The sequence below is a fragment of the Oncorhynchus tshawytscha genome, unplaced genomic scaffold, assembly GCF_018296145.1.
Source record: "Oncorhynchus tshawytscha isolate Ot180627B unplaced genomic scaffold, Otsh_v2.0 Un_contig_3906_pilon_pilon, whole genome shotgun sequence".
Taxonomy (NCBI): domain Eukaryota; kingdom Metazoa; phylum Chordata; class Actinopteri; order Salmoniformes; family Salmonidae; genus Oncorhynchus; species Oncorhynchus tshawytscha.
Genome location: NW_024609371.1, coordinates 100,266 through 113,802, shown reverse-complemented (window position 1 = coordinate 113,802; position 13,537 = coordinate 100,266). Strand labels below are relative to the sequence as shown.

The following is a 13,537-nucleotide window of genomic DNA, read 5'->3' as shown; positions in this document are numbered from 1 at the left end:
TCTATTGTTTGCCCAATCACATTTCAGAGCTAACCCATTGGTAGGAAGAAAAATCAGAATTGGTCTGCCTGTGTAAATTTTATTTGGCCAACATAATATTGGCTTTGTATTTAACCCTGCCGTAAGTGTATAGGCTTAATCAAGGTCTGGAAAACTGTCCCAAAACTTCAGTGTAGTTGGAATGGGCTCGATCTACAATGATTTGTATCTCAAGCCTGGGAAGTTACACGCTTCCACTGATGCGTTGTCTCGTGCAAGACCCCCAGCATGCGTGTGTGCAAGGGCACACTTCAAAGACCATGAAGGACCACTGACATGATCCCACTGCTTACACCAATGTAGTAGATGGCTGAGACCTTTAGCCATTTAACCATTCTGTCGATGTAACAGTGTTATTTTTGAGAGGGTTATCAATTTGTGTAACGTGAAAGTTATGTTAAACTGATTTATAAATAACGACTGTCCATTCAAGCAACTGAAACCCAACCTACTATGACCAGGTACAACCAACAGTATTACTAGAACTGAAGTACATCCTCTCCCTATTGACAAATGGCCTGTGAGAGATTTCGTAACTGGCGTAAAATTGACCTTGGCACTAGCCAATGAAAAACAACGGATATGGCCCTAGTTCGGTTTCACTGCAGCAGTGTTACTCGCATACCTCAGTGGTTGTTCGCCCAACTTCTGATACGAGAATAACACACATTAAAAAAAATATTTCTTCCCTCGGGTCAGTCGTTTTGCTGTGGAAACTAGCTAATTTGATTACATTTGCAGCGTTGAATCAACGAGGCAACACCAAGAAATTGTGCTGTGTTTCGGCGGATCAGCTAGCTACGTAACGTTAGCTGACTCGACATCTGACATAGCCAGCTAGCGGTTAGCTAGCAACCACTACGGATACAATCTAGCTAACGGCTTTCGTTATCAAATACTCCCAGGTAATGTTATGCTAAATATATCTGCAGACTAACTTATATAAATCAATATAGCTGGTTATATTTTTCATGTTTGCTTATGCCTGAGTCAGACGCTAACTAGCTAGACTTTCAGCTTAACGCTATGTCCTGCGGTAGCTAGCTGCTAGCTATGATGCTAATTTAGACATCAAAATCAGAAGGCTAGTTAGCTGGTCAGTTTGCTAGTTTCTAACAACCTTATTGATGTTTGAGCTAGAACTAGCTTATCGAAGCCGTACATAAAGGCTAACGTTAGCTTGTATGGGGATACGAGGGCAACTTGACTCAGTTGTGGGTGGTTGTCAGTCGCATTGCCCTGTCCCCTGACCCCGACCCCTGTCCCTTCAGCATGCTGATGGTGGGAGGCGATGGACGGATGCAGTAAAATGAGTGTGATGGAGCTGTGTGAGACGGATGATCTGGCCACCAGCTTGGTGCTGGACCCCTTGCTGGGGTTCAGCACCCATAAAATGAACGTCAGGTAATCTCGTTACACCTATCCATTACATTATATTTGACAAAATTGTGTGAAATGACACACTTTTGCCATAGATGTATGCATTGTACCATTGTTCTTGTGCTTGGTCTTGATGGTTCCTCTATGCATCTAGTAATCAGTCTTCATCAGGCAGTTAAGGCACAACTTCAGCGTTCTTCAAAGAGAAGTGGAAAAGTTAATTCACAAATGCGAAGAACAGCACACACCTAATTCTTGTCGCCCTGCAGTCCCCCCCCAGAGGTCCGTCGTTGGGGCTACCTCAAAGAGACTCTGCTACGCTTCCAACGCACACATGACTTGCAGGCCACCTTTGAGGCCCTCACAGTGGGAGACTGGGCCTGTGACTACTTCACTGGACTGGGAACACACCGTCTGGAACTACTGAAACAGCATGTAAGTGTGTGTTTGCAGGATTAATTAACCCTGTTATATCAGTGTGCACTAGAACTATGTTTTTGATTGCCCCTTCCTTTCTTTAGTCAGTGTAATTTATTTCATTTGTTAATTTATTTTTATTGCCTCTGTCATTTTTTCTTATTAGTTTGGGTAGTTAGCTAATATGACCTATTTTCACTCTGTGGGTATTCATGATTGTGTGCATGAACATGCTTGGCTATATGCATGGTCTTGACAGCTATTATTTCTTCAGGTGTATCGCTACCTCTGTGCCTTCCTGTTGGATAGTGGTGTCCAGATTGAGTCATGTGACCGATACTCTTCAGAAACCAACGGAGCAAAGATAACCTCTACCAAGCACTGGTAAGGATCAACTTCTTTTAACAGTTGCATTCAATAGTCATGTGTAACTCTGCAGATTAGATAAATCTTGTCTGTGTTTTTATATATCATCTTTAACTGTGACGCTGAATGCTGCAGGTTTGTAGGTGAGCGGATGGAGGTTCTGTTGGGCTGTATAGCCGAGCTGAGTCCAGCAGACAGTGCTGTTCTGAGAGCAGGGGTGAATGACTTTAGTGTGATGTACTCTACTCGTAAGCGCTGTGCACAACTCTGGCTTGGGCCTGCGGCTTTCATCAACCACGGTGAGTTTTTCAAGATTCAACTCCAGTTACTGTCTGCCACACTGTACAGGCACTACACACACTAAAACAGAAATCCACTGTGCATACACCATCACAGAACACACAGACAGAGCATCTGCTTATGGGATTTCTCTTAATTAGGCAATCCTAACAAGTCATACATTAGATCTAGAGTGATCAAATCAAATGCACTAATCTAATCCTGTTATTTAATGTGCTCCCCTACAGCAGAGCTTCACAGGATTTGCTAATGGTCAATACTTTTATTATACAGACGCATGGCATAATTTCCAGTGTTTTTAAGTTGTTATATCTGTATTGTAACCATACGTTTGTTTCTGTTTCCTGGGGGAAGACTGCAGACCAAACTGTAAGGTAATCAACAATGTTATATATTATTAGTCATGGTACTCTTCTATATTTTTAATCACTCTGTGTGTTTGTTCCTGTTAAGCATTGTTCCCTTTTTATGTTATACATGATTATTGTTATTATCCTCCTCGTCTGTGTCTTTTGTTTGTACTATTATGGTTTTATTGTTTGAAGTGTTACATCCCCAGGGCTAGCGATGTCACCTTGTTTCTTCCCTCACCTCCCCTTCTCTCCAGTTTGTACCTGGCGATAAGAATGGAGGCTGTGTAAAAGTGGTGAGGCCCATCGCACCTGGGGAGGAGATCACCTGTTACTATGGCGACAGCTTTTTTGGAGAAGACAATGAAATGTGTGAATGCTGCACCTGTGAGAGGTGAGAGGATTGAGACATATCTGCTCATTGTCTCAATGACCAGATTAACTTATACATACATACAGCCAGACAGACAGACAGACAGACAGATGTACAGACAGACAGACAGACAGATGTACAGACAGACAGACGTACAGATGTACAGACAGACAGACGTACAGATGTACAGACAGACAGACGTACAGATGTACAGACAGACAGACGTACAGATGTACAGACAGACAGACGTACAGATGTACAGACAGACAGCGTACAGATGTACAGACAGACAGACGTACAGATGTACAGACAGACAGGCGTACAGATGTACAGACAGACAGACGTACAGATGTACAGACAGACAGACGTACAGATGTACAGATGTACAGACAGACAGACGTACAGATGTACAGATGTACAGACAGACGGACGTACAGATGTACAGACAGACGGACAGACAGACAGATGTACAGACGTACAGACAGACAGACAGACGTACAGACAGACAGACAGACGTACATTACCAGTCAAAAGTTTGGACACACCTAATCCATCAAGACGGTTGGAAAAGCATTCCAGGTGAAGCTGGTTGAGAGAATGCCAAGAGTCTGCAAAGCTGTTATCAAGGCAAAGGGTGGCTACTTTGAAGAATCTAAAATATCTATTTTTTATCTGTTTAACACTTTTTTGATTACTACATGATTCCATATGTGTTATTTCAAGGTTTTGATGTCTTCACTATTATTCTACAATGTAGAAAATAGTAAAAAATAAAGAAAAACCCTTGAATGTGTGTCCAAACTTTTGACTGGTACTATATAATGACGTGTAATATTATACTATTTCTTTATTATTTAGAAAAGGAGAGGGTCACTTCCGACACAGAGAGAGGCAGCCTGGTTGTGATGACTTTAATGACCTGTCTGGACAGAAGTACCGCCTCAGAGACACAGACCTTCGTCTTAACAGAGGGAAAGCACCCTGTCCTCCTACATTTCGGCCTACATTTACATTTTCAAATTCAGGTAAGTTTGTGTCTTTCGTTTCAAACGTTAAGCTAATGATGTTCATGTTTTTTAACAATGCCTGAAATTCTCATTCTATGAAGATACAAGTGGTACTACGTATTGGTCATTGAGCAATAAACTGTCTTTATTGATAAATGTATTGCAGATAAGACAGTTAGTGACAGTATGCAACTAGAATGTATTGTTAGGTGCGGTATGCATTTATTTGTTATGCTATTGGTTTTGCCTGAATTTCTTAGTTCTTTGTCTTCCTGTCTCAGCTATCCCTTCAAGGAATTCATTTACCCAGCAGATGAAGAGAAATGCTCTGATGATGAGCAGGAAGACCAAAAGGTTGAAACAGGAGGGGCAAAGGAGGATATCGGGAATGAAGCAGCAACGGCTGATAATGCCATCCCTATCAGAGGTGGTGTTGAGGGACCTTCGGGTCCGAGTACGGCGCCACACGTTCAACTTCTTGTTGAGCTGCAAGGACCCCACCAGCAAAGAGAGGGCCTTGCTGCACCAGCTTGAACATGTGGAGACAAAAGACAAGTGGAGGAAGGAACAAGCTGCTCTCTGCTGTACAACCAAAGAGAATGACAAAAAAGAGAAGAGCAGCAATACTTGTGAGTTAAACCTGAAGCCTTTCACTCTTCACCCTTCCTTGTCTTCTCAACAGAATGCTGGACCAGCAGTTTGTGGACAGATACTGGGTGGAAAGCCCCTTCGAGTGGTGGAAAAAGTATCTGTCCAGACAAGGATCTCTTCCAGAACAAGGAGCATGATCAGAAACTGTCACACACGCCAGTCTGTTTCCAGAACCAAGAAGAACAACAAAATCATTTGCAAGCGCATTGAACTCACCAAACCCATTTGCAGAAAAAGCAACAGCGCAAGTCCTCAGAAACACATGGATAGCTGTAGTGGAAAAGATGCCACGCACAAAGTTATCAAAGATATTCATGGAACCAATTGCATAACCATCGAAAATAACAGCAACAACAATGATGTGGCATACATCAGCAACAGAACATACACTGGTGGAGGCGGGCCCAAAGGCAGCAAGGCCCAGGATGCAGATCAAAAACCAGTGGATCTGAAAGTGGAAATCAAAACCATTGGTGAATCGGGGACTGATGGGACACTTGTGGCGAGCAAACCCTCTGGTAAAAGAATTGAAGTTTGCCAAAGTGTTTTGGACAAAGCCAAGAAGCCTGGGAATCACCAGAAACCCATTAGTACTCCCCTTGTCACTACCACCCCTAGCATTTCCCTCTCTTCCCCCTCATTTGACCATGTTCCGGTAATGTCAGGACTGAAGCAAGTCACAGTTAGCTTGATAAGAGTGTCTGTGCCGGGAAGTGTAGCAGAAGAAAGGGCCTGTCCAGGATTGGAGGGAAAGGGCATTGTGAGAAGAGAGAGCAGCGTACCAGTGCAAGCAGAACAGATGGCTAGATCAGCTACACAGGGAGGAGAGGCAGACACCAGAGTGTCCAGGTCCCAGCAGAAGTCCATGGAGGAAGCAGGCAGGGAGTTGTCAGACGCTGAAGGTAAGAAAGGGGTGAGGGAAATGTATTTCAAAGCTAAGATTAACAAAGTTGATGTAGGAAGGGAACAGACTGCTGTGGTGAAGGTCGATTTATTACATGGTGAGAAAGGGGCAGGTGAGAAGGTCATTGAAATAGAAGCTGCTGGTGGAGGGGGGGAGGTTAGTGTGGCTGGGAAGGGGCATAGGGGGAGTGTAAAAGACATTGATAGAGGGGCAAAACTAAATAGTAAAAGTGTACAATCTCAAGTTGTTGGCTGTGATAAGAGGGTGCTTAGAGGGCGAAATGATGTAGAAGAACAGAGTAATGGAAAAGCAGGAGGACAAAATAGCAAAAGTTGTGACAGCATTGTCAGAAAGGATGGAGGTAAGAATGAGAGGGTGTCTGAAATGGGGAGTAGTATAACTATGGACAAGAAGGGTGTTGTCATCAAACAGGTGAGGGTTCTGCTTTCTGATATTCTAAGAAAAGAGCGGGATCAGAAGGCTGGGGGCTCAGGAAGTGGGAACACAGGAAAGAAAGATCTAATTTCCGCCAATCACAAGCAAATGGAAGATGGCAGAGAGGCAAATAATGATGGAGGGAAAGAGGTTAGGGAACAAATATTATCTGATGCACAGACAAATAGTTTGCCTCATGCAACAACACAAAGTGGGATAACTTCCAAACGGGGGAAAGGAAGGGCTAATAAGATGAAACTTGAGGGTCCAGGTCAAGACTTGCATATTCACTCGCCACAAAGTAATGATGATTTAATCCCAGCGAAAGATAGGCTTTCCAAGTCTCCCCCTCCTTCTTCAGAATATCTTCAGACACACACCCAGGCCAACATTCCTCTGAAGAAACGGATGTTCCGTAATTCGGTGGAGACTGACTCTGAGCAGAGCATCAACTCTCCTGTGTCAGAGCCATCCTCCAAGGACCTCAAACCCTCCACAGAGCTGAGACAGAATCTTACTCTGTGTTCAGGAAGAGAAACCAAAGCTATCAAAATGTTGGAGGACAGCGGTAGAGGTGGGTTGCGGTCTAATAGTGACCCTAAGTCTACCGTTTCAGAGTTTGGGGTCCAATCTCGGACACAGACCTTCAAGAGGACAGCAAAACAAAATGCAACGCCCAGAATGCTGCGTCCCAGAGTCAATCAACTGGAACAAGACCGGCCACGGAGGAGTGCAGGAAAGTATAAAAGAGGGACCCGAGACTCGGAGGTACTGGAGAATGAATCTGATGAGGACAAACACAAAGCAGGACATGATGAAATCTCACTGGATTCTAAAAAAGAACATGTAAATGAAGGAGAGAAGAAGCCAGAATCACAGTTACTGAATTCACTCACCTCACAAACATGCAAGGAAGAGAACGGGAAAGGGCAGAGCCTCAACTTCAAAATTCGTTTTAAGAGAAAGAGGGGCAAAGTGTGGGAGTTGGACAGACCTGCAGGAGGAGAGGATTTGATTATTGAAGCAGAAAAGTCTATTGAATCACAACAATTGGAGCCTTATAGGGCCATTTTAGATTCTGTGTCAATCTTAAACTTAGAAATGGAGAAGGGTGCCCAGGCAGATGGGAAGGAGACTCATGATGTACGATTTTGGAAGAGACGTAAAGTTAGACGAGACAGATTGGGGAGTTTGAAAGATAGAGGTCCCATTTTGATGAACAGGCAGAGTGAGGTTGTAGCTGTAGACTCAAAAGAGAAAAAAAAAGGACAGGGAGAGCTCAGCGAGGTAGAGATAAATGAGGTGCTAGACGAGGTTATTTATGGAGTAAAGCAACTGCCAGGAGAAAAGGGCCATACAATTTCTAGTGAGGGTATGTCTGTCGTAGTGGGGGGACTGCAATGTGACTATCAAGTCACACCAAGTCCTGTTAGAATCTGTGAAAAAGAGAAAGATATTCCATCCTTGGCTGAAGACAGAGAACAAGTGAAGGATACTTGTATTGGAGTAGAAAGTACTTTGGTTGACAGTGGGGCACTGCATGAACACAAAGTAAAGGATGAAGACCAACCCTTGCCACGGATCAAACTGCGGAGAAAAATACAGGGTGTATGGGAGGTGGACAGCCAGGTGTTGGAGCAGATTGAAGCAGAGTCTGAAAAAGAGAAGAAGGAAATGACATGCGTTAAGCCAAAAGAAGAGTGCCCTTCTCAACCTCCCACCTGCCAGAAACTCAACAGTGCAATCAAGTGCAACACTTTAAAAGATTCCTCTGCTGTTCTTCTGAAAAAAGAACCTCCCCCCCTCACTTTATCTCTCTCACCCTTGACCCTTAACTCACCCCAACCTGTGGGTTCTGATGTGATGGCCTATGCTCCTGAAACAATGAATGATAGGGCCATGCCAAAAATCACTAATAGGGGAGGAAGGGGAAGGGGAAGGGGACGGAAAGAAAGGCAGAAAACAGAGACTGCTCGTAAGGTTGCAACTGGAGAGATGGGAACTTATTGTCTTAGTCATAACCTGCTACAGATAGACAATAGTCTTTCTAAACTCTCAGAAGGGTTATGTCAGTCACAATCCTTAGAAAAAAACATACCTTCTGATTACACTGCTTCCACCTCAAAGATTCCATCCCAGTCTCAGTCTCCACCGTTCAGTTTTCCAGAAAGGATGCTTTCCACAGAATCCAGCTTTGCTAATTGCTGTGAAGATCTCCTCGACTTCCAGTGTCTCAATCTTGAAGGGTTCTATCATCCACAGAACATCCTCCAAACCTCTCCAATAGACCTCTGTCCAATGGATCCACCCAGCGGGCCCTTTAGTAGTCCCCTCTCTCATAGCCCCTCGGATGCTTGGAACCCAGAAACCCCATACCTTGGCCCTCCAAGCCCAGGAAGTATCTTCAATGCAGAGGATCAGCAATTTCTTAATGGTCTTGTGTGCTCCAAAAATGAGTCTCTCCCTTTGGATTGTGGAGTTAAGGATACTTCCAAAGACAGAGGACAGCTCAATGCAAATTTTTGTTTTACACCCCTGAGCAGCGCTGAGGGGACTTTCATGGATCGTTTTTTAATGAAAAATCCTGGGATGAAATTGTCAAAAGAAGATTCTAAGACACAGGCCTTATCTTCAGCAGCCAAAACCCACTACTCTCAGAAAGAATCATTCATGTTTAATACAAATACTCCATCCATCGGTTCCCATTCCCACAATACCCCAGTCAATGTTCACCATCAGAGCACCAATGGTACTAAGGCTAGTTCTGCTCATTCCAACTTTTCTAAGGTCCAGCCTCAAGTCAAAACTCCGGGTCCCTTCCACCTGATGAGTTCTTCCAACAAATCTCAATCATTTTCCACCTCTCAGCCAGTGCCAAGTTCCTTCAAAACTGTGCCCCAGAATTACTCAGTCAAGTCCGTCCATTCACCTCAAGTGGTTTCTAACAAGTTTAGCTCACAATTAAATCCTAATGTAGGAGATGCTTTTCGCAACACGTATGACAAAAGCTCCAGTGTGATCCAGAGTGTGCTTAAGTTTCAAGGAGGGAAACCAAGTCAGAATTTGAATAGTGCCCCTTCTAAAGTTAATATTGTCGCTGGAAACCCTAAAATTGCAGCCAAACCTCATATGGCCAAATCTAGGTACAGTGACACTGACAAGGTCCACCAGAGTAACAAATGTTCAGGTTTTAGCACTGGCGGCCATAAAGGTAGCCTGCCCAGTTATAGCATCATTTCAGGAAAAGATCCAGTTCGTCTCAATGCATCAAACTACCCCATCAAGTCAAATCTTCCCAATGACAAAGTCCATCCAGATTATTTCCAGACATCCAGTAAAAGTACAACGACAGCTTTGGAGAAGCCTCCCTCTGACAAACCTCAATACACTGAAACCAGCTTTGGCAGCAAAAACTTCTCCACTCTCCCAAGGCCTTTCTTTTTCCCCAGCCAAGCACCTCAGAGTTATGGTTCTCATGGCAAACGTTTGAATCAGGACAAGCCCTGTGGTGCTGTGCACTCCCAGAACCCTCACTCTTCCTATGCCACATCGGTGTCACCTGACAAACTGTGTTACGATTCCTCAGACTTGACCTTTTCCACCTCGCTCTCTCCCTCTATGTCTCAGCACAATAGCCCCCAAGTAGCACACAGCTCTCCCTCTGGATCACAGACACCAGCAAACAAACAGCAGCCCCCCTCCTCCTCCTTCTCCTACTCTTATGGTCACCAAGGTCCACCTTATGTGGTCAACTTTACTGGTGACCACTCAGTCACCATGGGCCTGGGAGATTACCCAGGGTCACCGCCCACCAACTATACGTACCGCTGCCTCATGGAGCCTTCGGGCACCCAGGGGAGGCTGGTTCTGGAGCCATGTGGACCCCAACTCTCACACTCACCATCTTTCTCTGTGGGGGGCTTTTCAGGGCTTAAAGGCCAGGATGACCACTGCAAGAGGGACACACAACCGCAGTGCCAGCCCATAGACCACCCACCAACATCCCACCATGCTCCCACATCCTCCCACTCCTTGAGTACCCCGGTCTCAGACCGTAAGCCCAAAAGACTGAGGCTAGTGGTTACTGATGGGCTAGTGGATCTGGACCTCCAGTATACAGACTGATTTATACCTGTTCTTCTCATCTGACTATGATGCAGCTTGTAATATATCAACATTATTGTACAGAATTGTTCATGAGGAGCATATCTCTGCCCTGATGTTTTTTTTAAACAGCAATTTACACAGTCTACCTATCATTATGTTTGTTTAATGGTTACTGGTGTTTGTTCTAATCCCTCTCTTGGATACTGTTATGATATGAATGTCTCAGAGAAGGTTTTATTGACATCTGTGTGGATCGAGTAATGCTTATGCTTAACAGTTTTACTTCTATTTATTTTGTGAATACAACCATCTTATGTGTCAGTTCAGTGATTTGCAAGAGGAAAATATGTAGTGAATAGATCTCCATAATGCTTTTCTGGCATGACGTCCTTTCATAGTCTGTCATAGCAGAGGTTAGCCTCAAGGTGGGCACATTGAACCCTCTAGTTAGTAGTATGTGGAGGCCTTCTTATTGTACTGTAACATGGTTGAATGGGTTGTTCTCTGAAGTTGACATGTCAGGAAGATAGGCCTACACAAACCGTTTGCACATTCTACAACATGATTACTTTGACATAAAAATGTGTTTTTAAGTTTTAAAACAAGTGTGTCTCATGTTTCTGTGATTTTGGGCACTAGGGCTTTGATTCCAGTCGGTTTAAGTACTGTCTACGAGCTCTAAAATGTACAGTTTTATTGGATCTGCTCTCTGTTTCTCTAAGTACATAGACTTGCAAGTGTGTGTGGGAGTGTGGAGGAATTGTAGGTACCATGCTTTTCTGTACATGGTATGTTTGTGCACTGCCTTGCCAATTTGAGTGACGATTAGCAGTCAATGGTGCATTAAGAAATGCACAGTGCATCAACAGTGTGTGTACTGTAGAATGACTTCCAGGCCTGTAAATTCCAGGACAACTCCACTGAGGGGTGGCGTGCATGATATGAACTGCAGCTCTGCAGCCGCTATCCAGAGCACCCACAGTATACGAGGGAGGGAGACCGGGTGGGTGGGAGACTGACTGCAATGTTTTCTGCAGAATTAGGTTTTATCTTTGGTCTTGTGTAGGTCAAGGGGTAGATGATACTGTATTAGTGTGGCAACTTGGACTAAGTGGGTACATTTTGTGTTCCCTCCCTTCTTTCCCCTCTGTATCCACACTGAGAATACTTGGTGCTTATGGCATTATTATGAAGCAACTTCAAAGCAATCTGTTGTGAGTTAGAACAAGGACAGTGACTTGTTACTTGATAATCTTGCTTTTAGTCTTGTCTCGCTCATTACTTAATTGGATCACACTGGTTAGGCTAGTTGTGTAGATGGTGATCGCAATGAAATGTTATCCGAGAAATGTGTAGTCAGCCACGTGGTTGCATGTATTATTTTTACATCCATGAATGAGATTCACATTTTTGAAATGGACGTTGCTCTTACACATTTGTAATGTCATTTGAGCATTCCACTTTCGTCATCTAGACATCGTTCCAGTAGCAATCCAACAGAGGTACTACATCATCTTATGTAAAACCATGAAGCAGTCATGTCTGTCTGTATTATTATTATTATTATTATTATTATTATTGAAAATGGTGCTTTATTGTAATTTAATATTTTACATATAATATTGATTGTTCCAGATATGAAAGGTTTGTTTATATTACATGATAGAACATATTGTTTATTTACTTAAAAAAAAAATCTAACATTTCATTTATGGTTCCCCAACGTTTCCCCTGGACCAAGATTTAGAGTTGATTCAGGTGGTGATATATAATCAGCCTTCTGAAGAGGTAAACATTCTAATGGTCTGCTGTAGAATTGTAAAATGTAAATCATTAAAGAAAAATGCATTCTTTTTTTGAATTAATCTTTGGATGTGTCTTCACAATTTATTCGTGGTATGACGTATTTATTGGTTCAACAAACACCCTTGTGTCGTCTCGCATGAAACTGTATTATGAACCATGATTCATTTATAGATTTGTGGATTGTCTGAAGCATGCTATGTTGAACTTGTAATGTTAGCTTACAGAGCCTAGCTAGTTAATAATTTTGCTTAATTAAATACAGTAATTATATTATTTGACTGAATTTGTTTGGTTGCAACCATCATTGTAGTCCACAGAAAATGCTGTAAACTCAATATTGACTTATTTGTTCATTCAGCCATTTTGTTATACTGTAGTTTATGAAAATACCAAACTTCTAACAGTGTATATGTTTAGGGTGGAAAAACAATATGCTGGTTTGATTGTAGGTTTGATTTGAAAGCTTCCTTCAGGCAACTACTTCCTTATTTACTCAACATATTTACAGAAGCTTTCATATTCCTTTCTTGACTGGATGTGTGTCCCTTTCCAGTCTGTAATGTCTTTCTCTCTATCCATACAGTATATGACTGTCATTTACGTCTTGTCACTAAGCCTCCTCCTGTCGGTTTCCCGTCTTCTCCATCACTCAGTTTTCATTCTTGTTTCTAGCAGCATGTACTTCCCATTGGCATGTTTAGTGCTTCAGATCCTGTGACCCACTTTGCTTGTCTCAGTGGAAAGTGAGGGGTTAAATGTGATGCCAAGTGGAACAGCTTTTCCATAATGAGGACAAGCAGAGCAGAGAAGCAGGCAGCAGAGAGGGAGAGACAGAGAGGCGATCTGAGTGTGCTAAGAGACTGGATCCTTTGAGGTGTTTCACCAACCACTGAATGATCCTACAGCATCAGCATACCCTTAGCATCAATGTTAACACCTGCTGACACCTACATGTACATCAAATCAGTGATATCAATGCTAGTACCTGCTGACACCTACATGTACATCAAATCAGTGATATCAATGCTAGTAAATGGTACTAATCCACACCATGCACCATCAGCTTCACCTACACACAGCCTAGTGCATATATGTGTAAAATAGCCACACACTGAAGTATTCCTTTACTTGCTCAGGGAACTGAAACTGGCTATCTTTAACAACAGTGATGTACCTATTCTTCTGTACGTCACAATTCCACTCAACTCTTAAATATACAGTACATGACCATAAGTATGTGGACATCTGCTTGTCGAACATCTCATTCCAAAATCATGGGCATTAATATGGAGTTGGGTCCCCCCTTTGCCGCTATGACAGCCCCCACTCTTCTGGGAACACTTTCCACTAGACGTTGGAACATTGCTGCGGGGACTTGCTTCCGTTCAGCCATGAGCATTAG

At 43.2% G+C, this 13,537-nt stretch overlaps 1 protein-coding gene across 2 annotated transcripts; it reads left to right on the top strand.

Annotated features, from left to right (window-relative positions):
- The first annotated feature begins 625 nt into the window (after window positions 1-625).
- LOC112258998 lies at window positions 626-12,194 on the top strand. Of its 2 annotated transcripts, XM_042315030.1 has the most exons (10): window positions 626-944; window positions 1,311-1,443; window positions 1,689-1,854; window positions 2,111-2,220; window positions 2,338-2,501; window positions 2,857-2,876; window positions 3,110-3,246; window positions 4,084-4,250; window positions 4,514-5,785; window positions 10,151-12,194. In XM_042315030.1, the coding sequence occupies exons 2-10, from the start codon at window positions 1,331-1,333 to the stop codon at window positions 10,345-10,347; spliced, it is 2,346 nt and encodes a 781-aa protein (XP_042170964.1). In that variant the 5' UTR covers window positions 626-944; window positions 1,311-1,330; the 3' UTR covers window positions 10,348-12,194. The 2 variants fall into 2 exon arrangements, with proteins under 2 accessions (XP_042170964.1, XP_042170963.1); XM_042315029.1 differs by having other exon boundaries at window positions 4,514-12,194.
- The last annotated feature ends 1,343 nt before the right edge of the window (window positions 12,195-13,537 follow it).